This window comes from Triturus cristatus, chromosome 4_1 (assembly GCF_964204655.1).
Source record: "Triturus cristatus chromosome 4_1, aTriCri1.1, whole genome shotgun sequence".
Classification (NCBI taxonomy): Eukaryota; Metazoa; Chordata; class Amphibia; order Caudata; family Salamandridae; genus Triturus; species Triturus cristatus.
The window spans coordinates 234459906-234487399 of NC_140585.1; the positions used below are offsets into that span (position 1 = coordinate 234459906).

The 27494-nt window shown below is 46.8% G+C and overlaps 1 protein-coding gene across 4 annotated transcripts in view; it reads right to left on the reverse strand.

The window, feature by feature from the left end:
* Window positions 1–27494, reverse strand: part of PRDM4 (PR/SET domain 4) — a 177789-nt gene that overhangs the window by 5227 nt on the left and 145068 nt on the right. For all 4 annotated transcript variants that reach the window (XM_085651955.1, XM_085651953.1, XM_085651954.1 and 1 more), the window contains one exon: window positions 20551–20719. In XM_085651955.1, the coding sequence (XP_085508081.1) occupies window positions 20551–20719 (169 nt within the window). The remainder of the gene's footprint in view (window positions 1–20550; window positions 20720–27494) is intronic.

The window sequence follows — 27494 nt, forward strand, 5'->3', positions numbered from 1 at the left end:
TTTCAGCAGCACCAGCCCCAGAACAGCCCATCAACTTTATTTCATAGCTACAACCGAAAAGAACATGGCAGCCGAGGACACCAGTCAGTCTTCTCCTCCTCTTCCTATCAGCAAAAAGCCTTTGAGGGAGCACATTTGGTTTGTGGGATGGAGGGGCTCTTTCTGTTTTACACACTCGCAGTCGACCACCACAGACCAATGAGTGCTACAGATTGTCAAACATGGCTCCTTTCCTTCCCCGCCCAACCCCTTCATTTCTCTGTCACCTCGGACAACCATGCTGGCATTCTACAGCAGAAGGTTGTAATTATTTTGAGGAAAGGGCTCTTAGAACTGGTACCAGAAAATGAGACTGGTCTGGTATGCTGCTCCAGTTATTTTATTGATCCCAAAAAAGATGGGGGTCTCTGTTCCATTCTGAACCTTTAACTTCTCGTTGCAGAGAAAGACATCAGGATGTAAAGATGCTTTCTCTTACGCTGACTCTGGAAGCCTGAATATTATACCTCCATTTGCAGAATGCATAATTTCATACACCGATTCTGCAGTCACACAGGAGATACCTGCATCTTTAGGGTGGGCTCCACTCACTATTAATGTGTTGCCTTCTGTATGGGTTAACATTGGCCACTTGTGTCTTTATGAAGGTGATCTCGGTGGCTGTGGTGAATCAAGGCCATAGAGCGGTGTTTCCACTTCTCGACAACTGGCTGCTTGAAAGCAGACTCGCTGCAGCTGCCTGGACCCCAAGTATGGAAGAGTTTTGTGTTTTTTCCTGTGCGCAGCTGGCTCCAAGAAGGGTAAGGTCAGAAGCAGAAAAGTTCATCCTGGATCGTGCTATGCAGATAAACCTGCAATGCTCTTACTAAGAAGGGGCCCCTCAAGAGCATCAAAGCAAAAGCTGCCTCTTCATCACTATCTTGGGGTGTTCCTGTGTTGAATATTTGCAATGTGGGCATTGTTTTATCCTAGATTGTGTAGGATCCAGTTGCGGCTCATGGGGGATGAATGAATATACCAATTTATCATACACAGAAAAAAGCTCCCAATAGCCATGGATGCAAACAAATTGTTTCAAAATTGAAATATTGGTTGCAATTTGGTCCTTGGCCCACAACAAGCATTACAGTCTCGACTCCACAGTCTTCAGAGAACACCATTTCATCAGGCCTGTGTTACAGGAATGATTGGTTTGGCCATCTCGTCAGACCCCACCACCTGGGAGGTACTGCTTGGGTATGGATTCAAGACGTGAAGAATCTTCAGGTAGAAGTATTTATCAGATGAAAAGTTACTTACCTTTAGTTACTATTTTTCGAGTGGATAGCTCAGTTAACCTGCACATGTCTCAATGATTTCTGCCCATCTCTCGGTTCTGAGGAGTGAACAAGTTAGTGTTAATAAGGTCCCAAGTAAGCCTAGTACACTGCAATTTCTGTCAATTTAATCAGCCTCATCTCTACATCGGAGGGTCTAAAAAAAAGCATGGGGAACTGATGCATAAAGGACGTGCCTTATATGGCTCTGTGATAGATCCCAGGTAGATCATGGAGCCAAGGCACCATGTATCAGGGCAGAAGAACTATTCTAACTTTCCAGATCCAATTTGGTGTCTGGAAGAGATTCAAGAGGTGAGGAATCTGCAGGAAGGGTGAGTGGCCACCAAAAGGAAAATGTTACTTGCCTTGTTAGCGGCATGTAGTGCTGTAGATTCTCATGCTGTGCATACTCCTGCCACTTAGTGTTGGGTTCGGACATGTGCAAGTTGTTTTTCTTAGACAAAGTCATTTAGAGTCAAGAGGTACCGCAATGCCACCTACTGCTGGTAACATGCATGTGCAGCTCCATTGTTGACTGTTTTTTTTTAGCACACAGGGTAACAACTTAGTTGGAGCATAGATACACAGAAAGATGGCCATGCGGAGGAAAGGTTATAGATGAAAGTTAAAGAGGAAACGTCTGCAACACTGAAAGGCGACTGGTAAGGAGGGTGGTCGCATGTAAATCTACAGCACTGCATGTCACGGAAAGATGCCTACATGGTAAGTAACATTTCCCATTAATATGTGCAGCTGTAGATACACAGGCTGTACACAGATTGTAAAGTAGTCCTCTCAAAAACCAGTGGCTAGCATAAGGATGTTGCAGGGACTTGGAACAATATGTGCGAAACAGCCTGACTAACTTTGCCTTGTTGGCATGCTAAGACATCCACACAATAATATTTTGTGAACCTGTGTGGAGTGGACCAAGTAGCTGCTTTGCAAATGTCAAATATAGGAATATTACACATGAAAGCCTAGACAATCCTTTCTTGCAGGCTGAGTGGGGTTGGGAGGAACTGGCAAAGGATGTTTGGCTTTGGTGCAACAGGTCTGTACACATTTGATTATCCAGAGTGCACTACCTGCTTTGAATAGTGCATGACCCTTATGCGTCGTGGAGAAAGAGACAAAAAGTTGTTATGTGTGTAGAAGTGCTTTGTTCTGTAAATTTAATACAGGAGCGCTCTTTTGACATCTAGTGTATGGCGAGCTCGTCTGCTATCGATTGTGGATGTGGTGGAAAGAACACTGGAAGCTCGATGGTCTGATTGACATGGAAGCTATACACCACCTTAGATACAAATGTAGGATTTGTTCTGAGGACCACCCAACCATGGTGTACATGGAAGAAAGGCTCTTCCAGGGTAAGTGCTTGTATTTCGCCTACCCAGAAAAGTGAAGTAATAGCTACTAGGAAGGTTACTTTCCAGGAAAAGAACTGGACAGGACAAAAGTGTAGAGGTTCGAAAGGAGGGCCCATTAGCCTAGTGTCTAATGGGCCCTCCTTTCTAGGTTCCACACATGAGCGGGTGTTACCCGTGGTGGTATAACACGTTTAAGTCCTTCCATGAAAGCTTTAAAGGTACTCTGAAAAGAAATATGTGTTGCCTGTTTGTAGGTAAGCTGCGATCGTAGCCAAATGAACTCTAATAGAAGTATATGCAAGATGGGACTGTTGCAAATGCAAGAGGTAATTGACAATTTCTTGGAATGTTGGATTGAGATACAATGTTTTTTAGGGTAACTGTAATGAACAAATGGTTTCCTTTTGTCTACCTAACACTGTTGTAGTAGGCCTGCGGGCTTCTTTCAGAATGGTCATGCACCCTGCGGGCAGATTTAGATATCCAAATTCTAGGACTTCAGGAGACAAACCGCAAGATGAGATGTCTGAAAGTGCCCTGATTTTTAGAAAGAAGATTATGTCTGTGGGCTTCTCATGAAGCACTATGGAGAGGTCAAGAGGTGTGGTGAATCAGGGCTGCCTGACCCAGGCAGGGGCTACTAGAATGAGGGTCAGGGATGTTTCCCAGAGTCTCCGAACCATGAAATAGAAGCAGTGGGAGAGGGGCTAATGTGTTGGCAAATATCCATGACCAGTTCATCCATTGTGCATTGCCCATGGACTGTGGGAAACTTGAGGCGAAGTTTGGGCATTTTGCATTTTCGGCAGTGGCGCACAGGTCCACGATGGAGGAACCCTGAACGCTAGAAGTATGGGAGTAGGACTTGGGGGTGGATTCCCACTCGCGGATATGTTGGTGCATCCTGCTGAGCAGGTCTACAAAGTCCTTGTCCACTCTGGGTATGTGTTGTATGAGAAGATGAATCTTGCACTGAATCACCCACCACCAAATGCCCTGTGCAAGGGCTGGCAACTGTGATGAGTAAGTCCCACCCTATTTCTGGAGGTAAAACAGTGCAGTTGTGTTGTCCGTCCGAGCCAGAACTACTTTGAGCTGGATGAGTGGGAGGAAAACCCTGAGGGCTAACTATAGACAACTCCTCTAGGTGATTGATGTGGGGATCCCGTTGTTCGGACATCTTGTATGGTTAGGTCTTGCACGTGCACTCCCCACCTAGTCAGGGAGGCATCTCTGGTGATGGTCACTTATGAAATTGGGTCCAGAAAGTCTGTGTCTGCAGCAGATCGGTAACATTCCACCACTACAAAGCAAGGAGTATGGCCCTAAATCAACACCAAATCCTCCTACCCCCAGGAGACTAATTGACTAGGGCATAACACGATTTTAAGTACAGGATGATCCATCTTGACATGGTTAATTTCAGAACCATTCTTCCTTTCTTGACACCAGAAAATCCAATGAAAGGCTGATTGTCCATCCAATTCTTAGCCTGCTCGATGTAAAAACCAAGGGCTCTATTTTGAAACAAAGTGGGGAGCGTGATGGCACTGTCTCACATGGTGGGGGATACCATTTTAGGAAAGAAAGAAGCCAGAGTTCAAAACACCAATTTGAAAGGGAATGTGCTGATATAGCAGCTTTAATGACATAGCGGGCAGAAGTAATAGAAATGAGAAAAACGATCATCTACCTCAGGGAACAGCTGTACACAGGCTCAAAAGACATGCACATTACTAATCTGCGAACCAAATTAAGGAAACAAGGAAACTTAAGAACTTTCAAAAACCACATCACGAACATCAAGAGTTGGCCAGGCAAATGAAGGAAAGCCAAAAGTACTGGCCTTCGACAGTGGCAAAACAAACAGACCATCACCTAGCTTGGCCTGGAAAGGATTAGCCGGTCTGTTCTTGCACAAGGCCACAAAACTCTTGACAACCAGAATAAACAGACTTGGTAGACGGCTGCTGACTAGCCAGGACAATGTCACCACCTTTGCAGGCAAATCAGAATTCCTCAGTTGGTTCCGCTCAACCCAAACACATGAAGATGCTGATTGTGGAGGTTTGGGTGCAGAGCCCTGTCCTGTCCTGTTGCAGAGATAGCAGATTCTTCCGAAGAAGTTGACAGACCAAAGGGCAAATTGCTCAGGCTCAGCAACTCTAAATACCACACTCTCTTGCCCCATTCCTAGGGTACTATGAGGAGTTGAGCTTGATCCCCTCCTGTCCTTCAGGCTGTAGCCACACAGTAGACGGGAGGAGTCTCCCAGGGAGTCTTGTGGCAGAAACTCCAGCATTCAGTGCAACACTATCCATTCTCTTCAGGAGTGAAAAGATCTACCCAAGGTACACCCCACTGTTTAAAGACACTTTAAACCACCTTTGAGTGCAAATGCCATTCGATGTATGCCAGACGACGTTTGCTGTGCTCGTCCACCCTGGATGTTAATAAGTCTGTCAGAGCAATCTCTTGGAAGTCAAGTTAGCACCAAAGTATGAGTGCTTCCTTGCAGAGTGCCCCCGACTCCACACTGCCCTGCTTGTTGATGTACCGAATGGCCGTTGTGTTGCCTATAGGGACCCTGACTGACTACCCCCTGATGGGTGGCAGAAAGGACTACATGCCAAACTAAAAGACAAACAATTCCAAGGAGATTGACATGATGCCTCTACTCCAATAGAGACAAAAGCCCCAGAATTTCTACCTCATCCACCCCAAAGGGGAGGATCCATCAGTCACTACTGTGAGCTGTGGGTCAGCTAGGGAGAACAGCCTTCCATAGGTCATGTTGACATCTGTCAGCCACTACTGATGGTACCGCGCTGCCTCATCCAAGATCTAGATGTTTTCCTAGCAGCAACCGTACTGCTGAGCCCCCTGTAGCTGAACCTTCCACTGTGGAGTCCTCATGTGCAAACAAGCACCAGCACCATGCAGGAGGCCAAAATGCCTCAGAACTGTCCGCGCAAGAACAAAGGGGTGATCCTGAAACATCCAGACTACAAACTGAATGTCAGACTTACTCTGGAGGTGGAAAGGCCTTGTGAGCCACTGTGCTGTAGATGACCCCTATGAAGGGAATCTGCTGAGTCTGTTGCAGATGGACTTTAGGTTTGGTGATTGAGAACCCCAGAGGGGACAGCAGGGAGACAGCTGTCTCCAGGTGGCCCAAAAGTGACTGAGGCAAGCTCAGTTTGAACAACCAATCGAAGTAGGGCAATAGGTGTATCCCAACCTACAAAGATGGGCTGCAACCATCAAAATCACCTTCATAAACTCCTGGAGTGCTGAGGGGAGGTTGAAGGGCAGGGTGGTAAAGTAAAAAGCTCTCAAACCCCACTACAAATCCATGAAACGATGTAATCGACATATGAAAATACATCTCCTGCAAATTCTAGGACACGATCTAGTCCTCTGGTTCCTGGGCTGAGATTACCTGGGTGTGTCTCAACATTTTGAACGTGTCCTTCAGAAGGAAGGTGTTGGGGCGGGAAGTCTCCTGCATGTCTCTAGAGAGAGTGCTTCCCCTGCCTTAAGCTAATCTCCAGGCAAGTCACTCAAAACCGACTGTATGGTTTCTAGATCCCTACCTCAGTGAGCATGACAATCATACATGTCCACTGAGGGTCTCCCGGTTTCCATGGATTGAGCTTGGCTCGGAGGTCGAGGGGGAATGCCTAGTGCACCCCTATTTTTCAGAGAGTGGCTACTGCCCTCTCTATTAAGGCTGTGGTAGACTGACAGTGGTGACAGCAATAAATCTATAGTCAGGAGGGGTGAGTCCCTAGGCACCCTCCTGACCTAGTCTGTGAAGTCTGCCATGCCTGTGGTCCTGTTGCCTTTGTCTACCTTACGGGTGTTTGAGAGCCCGTGGGTGTACTGGGGAAGAATGGTGAGCTGAGCCAGTGTGAGGAATGCGAGCTGTTCTGCTAGACATCCCAGCTCCCCCCGTGCCCCTCCCCATTTTCTTGGAAAGGCCTGGTGGGCTGCGGTAGACACTCAGCTCTTATCTGGGTTTAGCTGCACTAACTCTGCTAAGAGGACCCTCCCCCACTGGTCAGTGCCTCCTGGGCTGGAGTGAATTAAAATTCCTCTTTAGAGATTTGCACAGGCTGGTACCAGGAAAACATGGAGGGAAATTGTGCATGCTTTAGCCATGCATTGAACATGCCATGAAGGGTTTGCGATTGGAGGTGTATTCAGGATGCAAAAGTAGCAGACCCTCTGAGTGGATGAGCCTATCAATCAGAGGTGATAAAAGTCTGGCCTTAGTGGTCAGCTGTTGTTCAAGACTGGTCTATGACTGAAGAGGCGGCCACACCAGGTCCGTCTGAAGATAGCCAGGCATGTGAAGGGAGGAGATAAGACACTGTTCACTGCGTCTGGAAATGAGGCAGTTTTCTCTATGACGGATGGAGTCTGCTGCCAAGAGTTCAATGAGAATGCAGGGCATCGGCAACATTGGAGACCAGCTGTTTCTGTGAGACTTGTGGAGCATGCGCTTTTGAACAAGAAAATTACAGACAGCTGCCCAAGGTGTGGAAATGAAGCTTACAGCACATCAAGGGAGTTGGTGTGGAAAGGAAGCTTGCGGCACATCAAGGAAGCTGGTGTGGAAGGAAGCTTGCGCCACATCAAGGGAGCCAGAGAGGGGGAAGCTTGATTCTAGTCCTCGAAGTCTCTAACCTCCTCCCCTGCGCTGTGGGAGCCTGTACAAGTAGTAGATGGGAATAGAGGCCAGTGAAACAGGCCCCCACCTTTCTTTTTGTGATCTCTGGGGTTATCAGGGTGAACTGGCACTCTGTCCAGCCACTACCCTCCTATAGCTAGCCAGTGGCTACTGGACTAGTGGAACTCCAGTAAACTGTGCCAAGACATCAGGCATCTGTGGTCAGATCCCTGACACCACTAGAGCGGTGTCCTCACTCACAACGGGAGGGCACTTCTGTTGCTTTGGGTGGGGGTTATGGGGCTGATCAAGAACAACTGACTCCACATCATATGTGGAAACTATATCCTTTCAATGCAAAGATTGGTATCAAAGCTCTAGCGAATGAGAGCAGCCCTGTGAAACATGGTCTGTAAGATGCAATGCTTATTGTGTGTTTTCATGTTTTATTTTTTTTAAATAATTTATTTTTCAGATAAAGAATAACATTCACATTGCATTGCAGATAGTCACTTTACAAGCCAATCAAGTTGAACCTGACAGTTACGTACACAGGGGTAATTATTATAGCGTTTTACGCTCAAGTCAGGCCTGGAATCCAGCCCATCAGGCAAATAAATAAACCCCCCGTCCTCCTCCCACACTCCCAGTCCCAGAAATTGGGCTAACCGATCAGCAATGCCAGCCATGTGTAGCAATGGAACACGGATCAAGTAGAATTCGCCATGCAGCACAGGAGAACTGGGGCTCAGAAAACATCCCCTCAGCCCACTCCCTCAGGCACTTTCCCATCACTAGCCTGTGTGGCAATCAAAGTAGGTCCTCAGTGGTCCCCAAATATCCCTTGGGCGTGATGTTGGTGGCATAAGACGGACGTATATCTCAGCATTGGTGTTGCAGTGTGCCAGACTCCCCAGCCAGTCTTGTAGCTTAGGAGTGGACTTCCTGCCCCAGTGGATGGCAACCTCTCTTTTAGCTAAAAGCAGCCTCAATGATGCTAGTTTCCTGACCTTTTTAGGAATCTGTACAGTATACACTAAAACAGCTATTTCAGGGATGGAGACCATTGGAATGCCTATTATCTTCCCCAGAGTCACATGCACCGCAGACCAATAGGACTGTAAACGGGGACAGGACCATGCCAGATGTATAAAATCGGCGTGCGGTGCAGTGCATTTCAGACAGGTGTGTGGTTTATTGGCATCTATCCTATGTGCCAAGGCTGGTGTAAAGTAAACGCGGCGGAGAAATCTGAAGTGCAGCAACTTATGGTGGCTGTTAAGTGATATGTCCTTAGTAGCTACACAGCATCTGGTCCATTGTTCATCTGTGATGGTGCAACCTGTGTCCGCCTCCCAGGCCTGTCTGAGGCTAAAGTCATCATCCGGCAGCATCTTAGCGCAGGTTTTGTACATTTTAGAAATAAGGCGTCTGCCGCCAGGGACCTCCAATACCAGTGTGAGTGGGGGGGAAAGAGTTAGGCTCAACAGGGTAAGAGCAGCACGCAGTGCAGATTTCATGCGGCTCAGGAGGAATTGCGTCATAAAATTACAATCAGTGAACCTGGCGTCCTCATCTATCGAAAAAATGTGGCCCCCCGGAAAGAGATCACCCACTTTTGCAATATCTAGTGTGGACAGCGTGTTCTGAAACCAGCCTCTCTCCAGTGATTGGGAGGCATTGGGCAAGGGGAGGGAGGAGGAATATAGTTGTGTCGCGCCCGTACGCTTTTTCAACTTGCCCCACGCCCAGGCAGTAGTGGACACTGTTTGTATGTCGTGCCTGTCTTGTGGAAAAACCCCCGGCAGCACCTCTCATAATTTGTTGGGGAGAACCAGGTCTGCCTCCAGCCGTAGAAAGGGTAAACGTGCGTCGGGATGGAATCAAGCGAACGCATAGTGGCATTGTGCCACAAAATAATATAGTTGGAAGTCTGGCACATTGAACCCGCCCCTGTCATACGGTAGAGTCATTGTCGACCAGCAAACATGTGGTCTCCTCCCGCCCCATATCAGTAGAGTCATGAGTGTCTGCAAAGTGCGAAAGAAGCCATCAGAAAGGGGGATCGGGATGTTGTTGTAAAGGTATAAGAATTTGGGAAGGACCACCATTTTCAATATAGCCACCTTGCCAGCCAGGGACAGCGGCAACCTCAGCCATCTGTCAACTTGTTCCTCCAATTTTTGAAATGTCTGTCCGTAATTTAAAACAAATGATTTGAGTGGTGTCCAGATGAATGTGTATACCCAAGTATTTTACAGAGCCTTGGCACCATTCGAGAGGAAATTCGCATTCCCATTGGGTTCTGCATGCCGTAAGCGGGAATATGATCGATTTGTGCCAGTTTATGCCTAGCCCTGAAAATCTACCAAAGCGGACAATTTCTCGGATAAGGGGGGACAAATTAGTGTGTGGCTCCCGGACGTAAAGGATAGTATCATCAGCATAAAGGGAAGCAAGGAACGGACCAGTGTTGAACTGCAATCCTCTATGCAAATGACGTTCCTGGAAATGCCTCACCAAAGGGTCCATGACTCGGATGAATAAGACGGGGACAAAGGGCAACCCTGTCTGGTCCCCCGGTATAGCCGAAATGGCCTGGACAGGGTGCCATTTAAACGGAGTTGCGCTGATGGCTTGCTATATAACAGCGAGACCGTGGAAATGAAGCCATAGGGGAAACCCATGCGTAGCATCACCTCCACTAGGAAAGGCCATTCTAAAGAATCAAACACTTTCTCCGTGTCTAATAATACCGCCGCCACTGGGACATTGGGTTTTATTCTATGCAGCACGGAAAACAGCATGCGAAGATTCAGGGATGTAGAACGTCGGGGGACGAAGCCGAATTGCATTGGAGAAATAATATAGTCCATCAGCTGTGATAGTCTATTTGCGAGCACTTTAGCTAGGATTTTATAATCTAGATTCAATTAAGACAGTGGTCGGTATGAACCGCATTGCTTGTGGTCTTTTGCCAGGTTTTGGAAGAAGTATAATCACAGCTTCCCGTAGCGTGGGGGGAGAATTTGTTTTTCCAATGCTTCCGCATAAACCTCAATCAACTGTGGGGCCAGGATGTCTTTGAATTCTTTATAAAAATCCCCCGTGAAGCCGTCAAGCCCCAGGGCGGAGGAACTGCGCAGGGAGTCTATAGGCAGTGTGACATCAGTGACTGATATGGGCACTGCCATAAAGTCCAGCATGTCTTTTTCCAGAAACACCAGCGCGATCTCATCCAAATATGCAGTCTGGGCAGCGCCATCAGGGTCCGCCCTGGAGGAGTACAGTGTGGTGTAGTAGTCCAGAAACTCATCTCTAATGGCCGATGTGGAAGTGAGCAAGGCGCCGGAAGCCGAGTGTAACTCAGTAATTTATGATTTGCTGTAAGGTGTTATGAGCATTTGTTCCAGTACTCTGCCAGGCCGCTCACCCTCCCCGTATCGTCACGCAGTCTGATATTTCCCCAAATATAGCATCTTCCTATCAGCTGTGTCTCTATACTCTGCCAGGAGGGCGAGTCTCTCTGCCTGAGCTCTTGGATCCCGAAGGGATGCGAGCTGGGAATCAAGCCTAGCTATGTCGTGTTTGATGCGGGTTAGCGTCTGACGCAGATCCCTGAGAACACCAGCTTGCTTGGAGATGCATACCCCCCTTATGACTGCCTTGAACCCTTCCCCTAGAACCGCTGCAGTGTCTACCGAGCCCGTGTTATGTTCGAAAAAGTCCTCTATTGCCTCTTGAACATCTGCCTTGAACACATCATCCAGGAGGGCCTTACTTGGGAACCGCCATTGCTTTTCGTACCCTTCCGGGCGTGGAAGCAGCAGATGTAAGACCACCGGGAAGTGGTCAGAAGATGTGCTAGGAAGCGTAGTGAGGGAGCCAAACCAATCCGTCACACTGGGGGAGAGCAGCCAATAATCTAGCCTGGACCAGGTGCCGTGAGGCCAGAATAGTGAGTGTAGTCAGTGAGGGTGGGATTACGCTGCCGCCAAATGTCTATCAGTGAATACTGAGCGCAAAGATCTGTCAGGGCACGCCTTGCCCGGGGTTTAGCGTCTGGTGCATGAGATGTGCTGTCCAGTGCGATGTTCAATGACAGATTGAGGTCCCCCCCAAGCATTAGCGCCTGGGGATCGTATTTCGCAATCCGAACATTCAGGTCATGGAAAAACTCAGGGGCATCAACATTGGGAGCATACACATTAATCAGAGCGACTCTTTGGCCGTACAGAGTGCCCGCTACTATCACGTACCTGCCCAATGGGTCACAGGTAACGCCGGTAAGTGTGAAGGGGACTCTCTTGTGTATCAGTATCGCTGTACCTCTGGCGTAGTTGCAATAATTGGCAAAGTACCTATGTGTGCCCCAGCTGGTGCCAAAGCGGGCTGAATCAGTGGGTGGGGGAGGTGTGTCTCTTGTAAATAAACTATATCAACCTTGTGTCGAAGAAGGTAGTGAATCACCTGGCGCCTCTTGCGTGTATTATTGGGGCCTCGGACATTCCAGGTCATTAGGGTGATGGCTGATGGCCCCTGGACGTTACCTAACTGTGGCATTTAATTTGAATATAGACATTTTCAGGACTGTAGAGTGAAGAAACCTTGGCAAGCAATGCTAAACTCAAACGCAAACAACAACAATCGCATGAACTTACGCCCCCCCCCCCCCAACCCAGCAGCCTACCATCCCTTAGGTGGCCAACCCCTAACAATTTAACGTGCTTGATAGTCATAGGGATTGCCGAGCAGATATTTATTGGCCAATAAGTGGGCCCCAGAATGGCATAAACCGACTTAGCGGATACACCAGACGGGGCGGCAACCCAGAATCGAGCCGGCCTAGTGCCGTATCTGTAAAGAAAAATCAAAATGAACAATGCAATTTCCCATTTACAAACTGCAAATCACACCAGGTCATGCAAGAAACCCTCATCCAGCACCAGTGTTCGAAAATAGGAAATAGGTCCGCACTCGCATCAGAGCCGCTGTGTGGCGGGAAGAAAGCGCCCCCCCCCAGTCGATAATTTGAGAGTTCCACGCCTTATGCGTGTGGCAGAATTCCTGGGCCTCTGTTGGGGTATCAAATATACGAGATCTGCCGTCCACATCCACCTTAAGTCTCGCAGGGTATAGCATGCCATATTGGAGTTCATGATTGCGTAGCATAGCATAGCCTTGACCCCTTGAAATTTGCGGCGCGCCTCCTGGACCATTGGAGTAAAGTCCAGAGAGAATGTCAACTTGGACCCCTGCCATTCAACCGTGCTGCGCTCTCTGGCCAGACGGAGCGTGGAGTCTCGGTCCCTGAAATTCAGGAGGCGCGCTATGATGGGTCTGGGCAGAAGGCCAGGGTTGGATCTGGGGCCCAGTGACCTGTGGGCTCTCTCTAACACAAAGCCTGGTGTAAAGGCCTCACTGCCAAACCAATCTGTAAGTAACTTCTCCACGAAGAGGTCCATGAGGCCTGTAGATGTCTCCGGGACCCCCATGATCCTCATTTTTTATGGCTACTTCCTTGATAAGACGCTCCGCCCGTTCCAGCCGCTTCAGTGACTGAGCTGTCCCATCCTCCAGATCTGAGACATGAGCCTCTGCCACGTCGAGTCGCCTGTCGTGGCCTTGCACTTTGACGCCCAAGGATGCAATTGTCTGGTCTAGGGAGTCGAAGCGAGAGTCCAGCGCCTTGAATCCCGCCTTCACTTCATGCGACCGGCCGATTGCTGGAACTTCACTCGCTGGCGGCCATCTTCGCCGCCGGCTCAGCCACGTCCCGAGTGTGTGTTTTCATGTTAACTGTGTTTTTATAGTGCTTGGCGTCTAGGCGCTATAATACTGTTTGGGGTCAGAACTCTGTCCCAGAGGGTTGTAGACACATCTGATTTTCACTGTTTATCCTAGTTTTATGTGTAGCATAATTATTCTGTGTGTATCAAAGTACTTTTCTTTTATAAAAAGTAAAGCACTGACTGGACACCGAGTTTATCAGCTGGTGGTACGGTGTGCACTGTATTCTGAATGTCTAACCCCACCGTACCTTGTTGAGTTAGCCTTGGACTGCTCTGTCTCGCTACCCTGAGAGATTCAAGTGCTGGAGAGGAGTACTTGGTCCACTAGTACTGAGGCCCCAGGACACCAGTGGAGAACACTGGTTACCCCCTGAGTGCCCTGGTGCCCAGGAAGCCGGGTCTAACAGAAGGTATTCAAGAACCAAAGGCCTAATACCTGCCAGAGCCCAAAATCCATTTGAGCACCAAAATAGTACTTGGAGTAACAGAAAATAGTACTTGGAGTAACAGTCCTCAGGAAGCCTCTCCACCACCCCCCCCCGTCCTTCACCCCCACGAACACCAGTGATTGAGCTGCCTAGACAAAGATGGAGTCATAATCTGTCCTGTGAGACAGTGCCATCTTTCTTGCATGGTATGCCCCCACTTTTTGCTGAATTGCTGAATGTACTTTGACTGAGTGTACCCTGGACTGCTGCCAATCAGGTGCCCAGGGCCTATGTTCCTTCCCTAAAAACACAAATTGGCAAACCCTGGCCACATGTCAGCCCCTGGTAACTTGTACCCTAGATACCTAGGGCCTTGTGACCAGGGAAGGGCTCTAAGGGCTGCAGCACTCATTGTGCCACCCTTAGAGGCCCTGTACCCTTACACACACACACACACTGCCCTTGCAGGCTGGGTGTCTGGGTGCAAGACAAAACAAAGAGTCGACATGGCACACATCCCTGTGTGCCATGCCCATCACCTACACTGCCATGGCATACATCAGCCACCCCTCTATCTGGGTGCCCTATGCCAATGGTGTGGGCACAGGAGCAGGAGCCCTGTGCCCCTACAGTACCCTGGTCCATTCCTGGGCACTGTAAGTGCAGTGCTGCCATTTAAGAGTACATGGTGCTGAGAGCTCGTCAAACATTAACTCCACAGCACCATAATGGCAACACTGAGAAGTTTGGTATCAAATTTCTCAGCACATTAAACCCACACTGATGCCAGTGTGGGATTTAATGTACCACGCACCCCAGAGGGCATCTTAGAGATGCCCCCTAAAACCTAACCTACAATCCACGTCTGTTCTGAGGCTGCCTAGGCTGCCACCCAGCAGACATGTTGCTGGACCCCTGGGTAGGAGAGCCCCTGCTCTCCTGGGCCTGCAACAATGCACATCCTGGGCGAGGTGCTAAATCTCCTCCCCCAGGATGGGCAGGGGGAAGCTTCAAAGGCATGCCGCCTCTGTGAGCTTCCCCAGGCCACTGCAACCCCCCACTCTGGCGGGAAGCTTGGCCGGAAACCCCAAATAAGGACAGGGGATGTGCCAGCCTGCCAACCCCACCCCTCAGGTGGGGGAGGCGAGGTGAAGCACATCTCCGGGCTCTCGCCATCTTGAAGATGGGAAGCCCTACCCTATCAGGACTAGGCTACTGCCCCCCTCCCACAGGAGAGAGGCAGGATAGGGGGTGTACCCACCCCAGGACAGGGACCCATTGGTCCCGGTCCTTCACCTACCTACCCTGAACCTTCCTTCCCCAGATTCCAGATTCCAAGATCCGAAGAAGAGCTAGAAGAAAGAAGACCTGCCCTGCAGCTGCTAAGAAGAGGAAGACACAAACTGCTTTGGCCCCAGCACTACCGGCCTGTCGACCCTCGAAACTGCTCCAACCCGGCATCTCTTGTGGCCAGCAACCTCACATAACCCCGGAGGACCTGGCTACCTTTTGACTCTAAACCCCTGGGACTCCCATGAGTAGAGGCTCTACTCAAAATCTACTTCTAATCCCTGGCAGCAGCCCGAAACCGCGAACCCAGCACACTCTGCACCAGCCAAGCCTGACCTGTGCCGGAGTGAACAAAGACCACGAGGACGACCCCACGGCGACTGTGACCCCGAGTCCGGCACCCAAGGACCTCCCTCGACACTCCTGAAGAAGCCTGCAGCCTCAGAACCAGGTGCCCCCCCAACCGCGATCAACAGAGGGTAAGATTTCCCGACACCAAAAGGCACCCCTGCACCCGGCAGCCCAATCCCGGGGTACCTACCTATCCTCCAACTACCCAACTTACCTCTCGAAGTGGTAGTGGCACCTGAAGAATCCTCGTCCCCGAGTTTGCAGTCTTTTTCTAAACCGGAGATTTCCCATTGAAATCAATTGAGCGCCCGAAGGCTCAAAAGCACCCTGCACCCAGCCGTCCGAGTGGCCCTGGCAGTGTAACCTCTACACCTATCTACTTCCCTACTTGCCCTGAGTAAGTGACCAGGAGCCCAGCTCCCACAGCCGTGTGGCCTGCTAGTCAGCAGCCACCAACCAAGGCCCCCCTACCTCTCGTAGGATAATATTGGGCTTAACTCTCTCTGCACCCGGCCGCCCTTGTGCCGCTGAGGGTGAACCAACTGTACCTACCTGACCCTGGGAGACCCCTGAGTCTATGCCAAGAACCTTTACTCTGCCAGTCGAGTACTTACCTTTAAACCGATAACTCCATTTTCTCCATAGGGTAACATTGACTGGCTTTTCCTGAAATTTCTTTTAAGTGTGGACTTTTCAAAACTTAAAATATTCACCAAAAATCAGCCGAGTAACGAAAACGAAAACACTCACCTGCTCTTAGGTGAGCTCCCAGTGCTGGATCTTGGTGCCCAGCACTGACTCTGAAAAATACTTACAACTGTACTTACCAGTAACCCAATTTTCTCCCATAGGAAATCATTGACTGTTTTTCTGTGAAATTTCTTTTAAGTGTGAATTTCTGCAATCTTTAAATATTCTTTAAAAATTGTATAATATCTGAAAACGTAATTACTTACCTGTTTTGGATAAAGGTTCCAGTACTGAGTCTAGGCACCCAGTACTGGATTACATAAGTAACGAGAACATACTATACCTGCAACTTGAATTTTCTGCCATAGGGAATCATTGACTGTTTTCTATGAAATATTTTCTAAGTGTCAACTATTAAAATAGCAAAATATTGTCTAAAAATCATCACAGTAATTAAGTCGACTTTTATCACTTGATTCCAAGTACTGACCCAGGACTGAATCTAGGATCCAGTCCTGGAATTCCAAAAGTAATCCTAAAAGTAATCTGTGGCAAATAACTTGAAACTTCCATTGAACTCAATGCATTATTGTGTTTAGAATTGTGTTGCCTATTGCAACCACTTGCAACTTTCTACAAAAGTCAGTTGCATATTGCAAAAGTATTTATATAAAGCATCTCATTCTGAGAAAGTATATTTTAATACCTATTGTTGGTTCTAAAATAAAACAAGCATATATTTTCTATATATAAACTATTGGCCTAGAGTTCAGTTACTGAGTGTGTGAGACCATTTGCTGGCTGAGTGTGTGCAAAAAATGCTTTACAGTGTCCTCTGATACTGCCTTACTGCTCGAGCAAGCTACCACTTTAGAGAGTAACCTCTGGGGACTGTGGACTCTGCACACCCTGTACCTATTGGGGAACAGTATATACAGAGCCACTTTCTCACATGCCGCGTCTGAACAAAAGCAGGATGAGCAGAAGGGTGAGTAGACATTAAAGGGATTAGGTAACCATGTTGACCAACCCACAACACCCACTGCACTGAGATAACTGCATGCTAGCCAGACAAATCGTATCCTGCCCCCTACTGGCTACCGATGACCAGGAAAGGGGTAATGAGAGCAGCGGGGGTTGCAGTCGCAGCACGCTACAAAAAGGACGACTACGGTCCTTGCTGGTAGCCATGGCCTCTCCCATCGTCACATCCTTTAGGTGCCCCTAAAGGGCTGTAAATGCTGCTAAATAGACTGTGATGGAGGCCTTTAGCAATAGTCAAGGCCCCAAGAGAATCCTCTCAACTTTCGGTACTGCTGGTGGAAAGCTCGGTCCAGTGAAGCAGTGTGGAAAGCATTAGGGTTGGCCTTACTGGTAGGACCCTGAACCATCAACCTCTCAGGAGTCTCATTAATGGGCAGCAAGGCCGTATGTTAGTTATTTCATAATGAGACACTGGGCGAGCTCGGGCCAAAGTTGGGGCCGGATATGGAATCAGCACATCTGGATCAAAACACAACATTGAAGTGGTCAAACCTGAAGTGTACAAGTAACAAAATTAAACAAACTTCTCCAAAATCTGCATATAGAAACAATACGTTTATGATATGGAGATACCATATGTCAGGCCAGTTGAATTTATAATGTATTAGTCATGGATATGTGTATTTTTATTTAGTATGATTGTATGTGATTGTTTTCTTCTTTAACTGTTATGTAGTTAGTTATTTCTGTTTTTGTTTTCATTGTACGTACATGGTCAATTTGTTTTTCAATGTTTGTGGAGCTCACAAACTCTGTATATATGCTTGTTAAAAACCACTATTTTATAGGTTTAAAAAACAAAAAATATAATTTTATAAGACTAATAATTTATAAATTCAACTGGTCTGATGTATGGTATCTCTATATCATAAACGTATTGTTTCTATATGTAGACTTTGAAAAGTTTTTGTTTAATTTTGTTACTTGTACCCTTCCATGGACTCTTATCCAAACGTATTTATTCAGGGACCCTCTTTATGTATTTGAGTCAAACCTGAAGCGGCCTTTGACACAGGTGTGGAGGAACAGGCGTATGGTGCAAGGGACCAGGCAGGGTCCCACGGGTCAGAAACTGCATTCCCCGCTGGTGGAAGTCAGAATATGAGTGCCGTCAGATTTATGGGTTCATAAGGCACTCCAAAGGGATACAGAATTGTTCAGAAGAATTGCAGTATGGCATCCTTGCAGATGGCGGGCTGGTAAACTAGACTGTGTTAGGACAAGTCTCAGGACAGACTCCGAGTTGAACGAGGGAGGCAGAGTAGGCTACTTCAAGTGACGATTGTGCAACTTTGAGCTGGAGCTACGGGAAAAAACACATTTGGACTTTTTATGCTGTCGGTAAGGCTTACCTGAGGACACCAACTTGCAGCGGGGATGTACAACTTTGCTTCATGCTCCCTTAAGGAGGTCACTTGCATCAGGGAGCATTTGTCGCAGAACTTCAAGTCATGCTTGGATCCCACAACTACAAGCAGAAGTTATGTAGGTCCGTTACCAACATCAGCTTTGTGCAGGCACCGGACAGTTTGAGGCCTGTGGTCAATAGTGGACACATCGTCCTAGCATACTGTGTGAAAAACGTTTTGGGGTCAGTAAGACACTGACAAAGATTGAAAGTGTCGAAGGACGCGGAAAGAACTGAACTTAAGTCAGCATGCAAGAGTTGGCCTCTCTTAGGGCTCATACCATCACTTCTTGAGGCAGTGCAAAGTCACAGTGGAGTCCACTGGCACCACCTACCAGAACCTGGAACCATTTACTAAAGTGTTCTGGATCCCGCTTGGTGCCTGGGGGAATTCAAAACATGAGGAATCTAATCTGTGGTTAGAAGAATCCATCAGAAATACTGATATGGCTGCAACAGTGACTAATGTTAGTATTTTCTCTGCGGCACTGCTCTTGCCCACTGCCCTTTTATGTCTCAAATAACATTTCTCACTTAATCAACCTCACATATTTGTCAACTTACCGCTTGTCATGACTGACTTTTAGGGAGTCTTTTTTTTCCAGTCCACATTAGGTTATCTAATTTAGTATAATAATTGATGTATGGGAACAATGTTTATGTATTTTTTCTGGTGGTACTATGTGCTCAAACTGATGACTAATGGTCACAGGGGAGTTGAGGCACATTGGTATTACTCTTATCATATGCTAAGCAGCCTCTCCTGGGGGAGTAACCGGTTAACCGCTAGAAGTGATCAGCCCTATAGCCATAACTCTGGGTTCCATATCCTTAACATGCCCATTAGCTTTTTGTCCCTGTTTAAAAATTATTTCAATTTTGAAAGCAGCACTATCCTATTATGTATATACCAAAGATTGGTTCACTTGATTCTTTGATGTTGCAGACTGATAGAAACTGCACACTCTTCAGCGCAGGAGCAAAGATTTTCTGAGCCTCAGGGACAATAAGACAATGCTCCAGTGAGGGGTCGTATTTAGGACATTTGGTTTCTGAACTTTTGTAGTGTTGACGTACAGCAGCTGCCTACGTATGCCAAATAGTCTTCTTAATGCTTTGCTGGCCCAGATCTTCACAAGCAAAATGACTGGACGTCCACAGCCAATATTCACAGGGAGTCACTTTTAAATTAGTGTGCCTTTCTGTTCAGGAAAAAGTTTGCTGTTTCAATTAAGCCTCAGGGGGCCATATTGTTTAAACGTCTTGAGTGGTGAGCCGCAATTCAGGCTAATTTGAGGCAATATTTGCATCGATGATTAGGAGAACAAGCATAGGCTAAGTGAATAGGCCTAATATTTGTATTATAAATAAAAGCAAACACAGAAAACACTTTAAAAGAACACATCTTGCACATTTGTCTACATAATACAATCTCTTACATACAAATACAATACTCAAAAAACACATGCATGCACAATGCTCTCACACATACACACACACACAAAGTATACTAGTAGACAGTGTAGTACGTAGGCATATTGACCCGCCGAGTCAGGACTGGACTCTTGCTCAGCATGAGTCTGCCACGTTTCATACACGGATTCCACTCACTGAGTAGGGCAATAAATGCATCACTGAGATATAGAAAACAAGCACTGTCATAGCCAATGGGTCTCATCTTTGGGACCTTATACGTGCTAAGCCAGAGGTATTGGTTTTGCCAATGTCTTTAAGCTATGTTTTAGAGCATTGTGGCTGCTGTGCAGCATGTTGAAAAGTTATAATAAAGTGTTATAAGCATTTTTGTTACCTTATATATAACCAAGAAGACATTATGTACAACTGAAAGACTCTACTAAAAAACACAAATTAACATAAAAAATGCCTTCTAGTTTTTTTGTCCTTGCAATGCTAGCAACCTCATTTCTACCTGTTCTAATGCCTGTTTTTTATAGTTTTTTTTGTTACGGTGGGCAGGAGGGAGTGGTATGCAAGAGTTGACCTCTCTTGCATTTAACACTAAAGTCAGCCACACGTGAATGCAAGTCTGGATCACCATTTAGCGTTTGAGGTCATGACCAGGCTAATTACGGGCTTGTTACTACAAGGAAGTGGATCACCAAATACTACTTTGGGATATAGAGTTATCCAAGTGCCATGCTAGAAGCTACTTTGTTACTTGCCTCGTGTGGATCAGCACATGCTCTTTTAGGTCCTGACGCCTCATAAACATCTTGTCACAGAAGTCACATTTCAAGGTCTTCTCCCTGGTGTGAATCACCATGTGTGATGTCTGGTGAGACTTCTGAGTGAACGATTTGTCACACATCCCACAGCGAAAGTTTTTCTGACCTAAGAACCAAGCAAAAGGGAATCTCTGAAAACAAAGTTGTAAATTGTGCCTGAAATCAGCCTTCAATGTATCGAATATATTCTGCCTACATGGACTTTATTTCACTCAAACCTGGGCAACATCTCGCACATTATGAAACCAAAAAACCTTCAGTAGGGCACAGCACTTTTAATACACACTACTGGAATATTCCTCATAGGACGTGGCGCAGTGTGACAGTGATGCTGGTTTCTCCTAGTTAATGCAACGCACTGTGGTAGAAAGCCTGTGCATCAATGGGGACAGCATCTTGATCCATAATTGTAAGGAAATGCCTCTTTTTGTATGTACACCCCCAACATTTTTGACTGGTGCTGCTGGTTTTTCGACTCAGAGTGCACTGAGCACTGCTAATCAGACCTCAGTGCCAGTGCCCTGACCCTAAAGTGTATGTCGAATTGGATATACCCAATTGGAAATGGCTAACTTACCTGTAAGTCCCTTGTAAACGGTACCCTGGTACCCAGGGCAGTTGGAGGGGCACCCTACGACATGTGAAACTCCCAAGTAAAACAAGTCCCCCAGTCTGCCCCTGGGAGAACAGCTTCGCACTGCTAGCCCGACTGTGCCATTAAAAAGCAATGGCAAAGCCACCTTTTCCCAATGCACATGCGTGTAAGTCATCCCTCTGGCAGGCCTATTGAGTCCTAAAGGCAGGGTGCAACATATGTCACAGGCAGGACATGTACTTCAGATGTCCTGACAGTAAAACCCACTAAACTACTGTTTTAGCCGTGGATAAGACTTGATCGCCAAATTGGCGAGTACAGGGTAACACGTTAATGCCTCAGCTGTGCTAACTCCTGAACGTTGCGACTAAGGTGGGCACTCCGAGTATCAAACAACTTGTTACATTAAGCCAGACTTGTATCTCAAATCGAAATTAATGTAACTTGTTGGAGTGTGCAGCTCTAGCAGAGCTGCCACACTGTTGTCTTTAAAAGCCCTGTGCCATCCTGGGCACAGATGGAGCATGCTCCATGGGAAAGCTTTCTGCCCTCCTGGAGACATGCCAATGACTCTCTGGAAGGAGAACAATAATGGATTACAGGCCAGGGAGGTGTCACCTCCCTCCTGCAGGAAGCCACTTCAGTGCTAGCCCCAAACGGCAGGCTTCCAAGGTGAAGCCACCTTTCAAGGGCAGATGTGTAACATCCGGAGGGTGGGATGCCCCATTCTTGAGGTAGACAGGCTGGCATGGGAAGCAGAGAGGGGAAACCAATTGTTAAACTGGTTCTCCCAGGGGTGGTAGTCCTGAGGTAGCCAAACCCGGGGGAGGGCTAGGGAGGTCTTGGGAGTGGGCAGAATGGTGCATCCTGGGACAGTCAGATGCCAAACTCCACAGGAAGTGACCAGCAGGTGGGAAGGAACCTGGTAGCTCATTGGCTACCAACCGCATCATGCCCTGGGGGTGCACACTGAGCATAAAGAAGGCACCCCTTGCACCTAAACCTCAGATCTCAACCAACTTGCAAGAAGGACCAAAGGAGGACTGCCGTGCTGCACCAAGGGACCAGCAAAGAAAGGCTGTACCGACAAGGACTGCACCTGCTGGCTAGCGAAGGAAGGGACTGTGCCTGCCATGTCCTGCTCAAGTAGAAGCCGTCTCCAGAGCCCAGTCAAGCCAAGAGACTCCAAGGGCCACCTGACTGGCCTTCTGTTCTCAGCTCAGAGACACAACAGCTGAAGAAGCCTACTGGGGCAAGTCGAAAGTCCAAAGTTTCAACCCGCTACTACCGCCACCGCGCAGCACCAAGGACCAAGACCCAAAGCACAGAGATGTGCCTGAGATTGCTTAACCCAGGAGGGACCCCCCTCACCATCTCCGTAGACCGAGAAATCCCTGCAGGAAGACCCCTGTTGACTGCATCACATCCACAGCATCCTTAGAGCATCTTCAGCATCCTTCATCCCTTGCATCAGGTCCACTCCACAGGAATCCATTGCAATGTGGATAAAGTACCTGGACCTGCTGAAGGACTGCTTCCCCTGTGAAGGTAGTCCCCCTGATTATCTCCCGGCAGGAATTGGTCACCCCAAGTACTTGTAACCGACCACATGGACACTTACCTAAGTTTTTCTTGGAAAAGTTTTCAATTGTCCAATTCATTGACTTTGCCAAGGCTTGTTCGCAGTTGAGTGAAATTGCTTGTATTATTGCTAGTAAAAGCAATATCTCCATAATACCCCAGTGGATCGTTTTCGATCTAGTGTCTAACTTCTTTAAAAAATACAGTCTGTATAAATTGGAATCGGATTTCTTCTGTCAATTTATCCTTCAATTGTTTTGGTGCTGTTTAAATGCTTTATACTGGTTTCTCTGGGTAGGTCTTGCTGCTCAGTGCCATAGCTACTGAGGGTTTTACAGATGAAACCTACTGGACCTAAAGGGGTTGAGAAGCGTATTAGACAGTAGGCTGCATAACCACGCCATATATTCTCACACTCATAGAGGGAACATGCAATTTATTTGCATCCATTTAATTGTCATACCCCTTCCTCATGGGCATTGCAATGGACTACATCGTAGAACATCTTATCCTTTTTCATTTCATTGTACGCCATAAAATAAAATCATATATAAATAGAGTAAGGGATAAAGAGTAAGGTGTTAAGTGTAAGTGGCTATGAGTAAGGGGTTATGGTTGTGGCGTAAGTATATGGTGTTAAGAGGAAGTGGGTATGGATAAGAGATTATGGGTAAACGGTTAAGGGAAATTGACATGTTGGGGTAAACAGTAATGGGGTAAAGTGTTCTAGGTGAGGGGATAAGGGTCGAGATTGAAATGGTAGAGTATGAGGGCAAGGTGAAAGGGCGAGGTTAGGGGTAAGCAGTAAGGGTTAAGGGAAAGAGGTTAAAGGAACATAGTTAAGAATAAAAGCTTTATGAGGCAAAGGGTTAAAGGGCAAATGGTTAAGAGTAAGAAGTTACAGATAAAGGTAAGTGAATTAAAGGTTGGTGTAAAGGTAATGGTTCAGGATACAGTTAAGAGAATACGGGGTCACATGTAAGGGGTAATTGGATACACAAATATATCTACTCCCACTCACCAACAAGCATTTGCAATGCAATAGTTTTCGTATTTGCGAGTTTTAGCTACTCGCATTGTAAATGACAATGCCTTTTATTTATCTGTTTTGATAATTAACACGCAAATAAAATGCATTGTCATTTACAATGCCAATAGCCCAAACTCTTGGAAATGCAAGACCCGTTTCATTTCAAAGAAGCAGCCACCATTGTCCCAGGCTGCTTGGACAGTGAAAGCATGCATGGCATGCCGAATGTTGCATAAAAGCATGCCTTGCCTGCACTAGGAGAAACTCATGAAAGAAAATAGTGCTTACAGACTAAATAAGACATACTGTGTAACAACAGAAATAAAAGTGCCAGTCCTCATGGGAGGTTACAAATGATGACAAGGCGGTACTAAGGAGGGACTAACAAGCCTATTAACGAATCAGAAGCCAGCACTTACAAAGGACGATGACACAAGCTAATGAAAAATATGGGTGGAGCATCAAGTCCTTACTCCAATACAGCATGCCTCGCAGAGAAGGGCATGCGCTGCCCAGGCTCGACATAAAAAACAGCATGAAACGTGTATGTTCGAGGCATGGGTGCCGTAGATACACATGCTTTGCATTAGTCTGCCATCTAGTGTAGGACTCGGATGATTACAACTTGTTTTTTGTTCCAAGCGGTTTTCTTCGAGTCACGAGTTTGTGTGACGCCTCCTCTTGGTAACACTGTGCACGGTCATCTACGCCATCTTCAGATTGTTATTTTCTGCTGACGAGTTCAGATGTAATCTCTTGTGTTCCAGTGTGAGAGTCCTTCGAACAACCTATTGGTTGTCATATAAATCTCCACTCGATGGTATTGTCTCGATCGTGTAGTTCGTTGCGTCCGAAAGCTCACCCTTCTGTGTGGCTCGCTCTTGCAGGCCTACTGGCCACACCCGGCCGTGCTCCCTTTCTCCATTTTCAGCGCACTTCGGAGAATGACCTGCTGATGGTACGAACTCCGTTCCGGTTCTGTCCGAAGTGTCACTCTAAGTACCCACATACGACCAACACAATACCTACCACTCCTAAAGGGCATGGTACGACACACAGAGGGCATTTTTAAAGATCCTGCAATATGAGAATTATTAACCACGTATTGACCAAAAATATAAGTATGCACCTTCAGATCCTATATTGATTAGAGGTCAATTAACACCAGGCTCCATAGTCGTCTCTAATGCAAGGAAAAGGGCCAACTCCCAAACAGTAGAGGAGCCAACTCCAGACAAGGAATCTAACTTATTATATGCTTCTGGCAGGTAGCTGTGTAAGAGCCTAATCATTGGCTCATAGTGAATAGCCAGGCTATATTAGCTAGATATGATAGGGCCCAATAGGATGAAATGGAGGGGCTCCACCAATAGCTCCCATAGGAACACAAAATAAGAGGGCAGGAAATTGTGACTGAAGGTAAACTTATAACTAACAACTCCATTAAGTGCGCCTTAGACACAGCTGATACTGCTGCTAGGGAGATGAATACTAGCATCCTACTGCCTAGACATGCATGGCTCTGTGTCTCAGGATTCAAGCCTGAGGCACAACAGGCAACCTTGCACCTACCGTTTGATAAAGAACACCTTTTTAGACCTCAAGTCGAGACAGTCTTGAAAAAGATAAAAAAGGACAAAGAGGTCGCAAAATCAATGGGGGCTTTGCAAACAAGCATATATAGTGGGTCCTTTCGTAGGCCCTCCTATAGGCAAGGTGCAAGATCCACCTTCACTGACACTGGGGCAGTATATACCAATGCAATAGGTGTCGCATTTGAGGGAATTGCTATTGGCGTTGTAAATGAAAATGTTTTTTACCCATGTATTTTGGTGGGGAGTGGAATGGATGCATAAAAAAATTAGTGCAAGCAGATGACAGGCCGATGACTAGGCGATGCATGTAAATTGATAGGGGGTGAGTTTGGAGAGGGGGGTGGTGGGGAGGGTTGGACAATGATATTTTAAAGAAGTTATAAAACGCCATGAACACCTAAGCACACTATATGTATATTTTAATGAACTGGTAAAATACACGTTGAGGATCTAAAAGGCTGTAAATGAAGGCGGTTCAGATTGGTCATGTTTAGGTCTACTCTGGAGTAGAAGGCACAGATCTCCCCATGCCGCCTTGTCCTTGCACTTTACTGTTTATTGACAGGTAAAGGCGCTGCATAAAATGAAAACAAAGAACAGCACTTCGTATCTTACAGTAAATGTTTGCAGAGAAGTGCAGGTGCTCGCCCATTAAAAGCAATGCACTTCTGCTGACACGTGCACATACCCTGCCTCTCAAATTAAGGAAGTGCAGGTGCACAGTACATGCCCATTTGAAGCACTACTTAAAGACTCAACATTATGCCACACTCCACTAAGTACGCTGCAGACAATGCGAATGAGTTTCACGTATGTTTCACACTGGTTTTATCTATTATAACAAGGAAACATTCGCTGTAGGATTAACGCCAGAGCAACAACATGTGTGTGCCCTGTATTGGTATCGCAGCTTTGACTACCGTCCTAAATTATCACATTCATTTTCAGGCCACCCTCTTACGATTGCCTTAACGCATTATGTCCTGCAACCACAGGCATTCACGTTGTCACACTCCTATTGTCACACAGCAAACGATGGCACTCGTACGAGTCGCAAATGGGTTAAAAATCCAAAGACTCTGTGACCCAACATGCTCTGCAGTGGCTTCCTGGAGTCTGTCACGTGACCTTGGTGGATGCGGAGGTCATGGCGCCGCTCCCACGATATTCTTCCCCAGCGCTTTCCCCCTGCACTTCGCTGCAGCTCCCGTGAAGCTCAGTGCGAGCCTTCTAACATCCCTCCCTCTCAAAAAGTTTACAATTGGTTCAAATCTAAACAGGGCGTACTCCAATCGGCTGCAACGCGCATTACAAGACTTGTAGAACTGAACAGCGAGATAGAAAGGAGACAAGAGAGCGCAACATTGCGAACCTCAAATTGGCCAGCAATTTTTATCATCGATACACCATAACTAATACAATATCACAAATGTAACAAGTTTATACTTAACCAGTTGATAAAATACACACCAAAAATTACCAAATCAAAAGATTATGAAGCCAATAAACTCATTTTATAATGCATTTAAATATTTGTCAATTTATGTTCAACTATTGAAATCAATGTACATTTAGATATAACTTTTCGTATAGTATAGTCATAGGTTCTATAAGTATGCTTTTCAAAAAACGAAATCTAAGACTTCTGTCTGCGCTCTATGTGATAGTTGTGGGAGGGCCCTACGTTTGAAGATGGTGGCCAAAACACCTTTTGGGGTCCATATTTAAAAAAATAAAATACTTTGTTAATGTAACCTACTGTGTGCCACTAAAAGAAAGGCGCGCAGCCACCATTAAAGTGAAAGCACGGCATGTGGGCACTTTAAATTAAAAAAAAGACTTTGTTAAATTAAATACGGGCTAGCCCTGCATAATGAAAGACTCACGGCCATAAGGTGTGCAGTGCTGGTTAAAAAATAAAAAAGTGGTTGTAGGAGTGCATGTCCTGCCTGTAACTGCAGGCAGGTGAAAGTCATTTAAGAAAATAGTGCTCAGAGGGTGTAATTAATGCTTTTGTTGCGCCTGTCGACCAACGGCCATCGCGAGCACTACCTAGGTAGTGCTGCGCACGTCTGTTGGC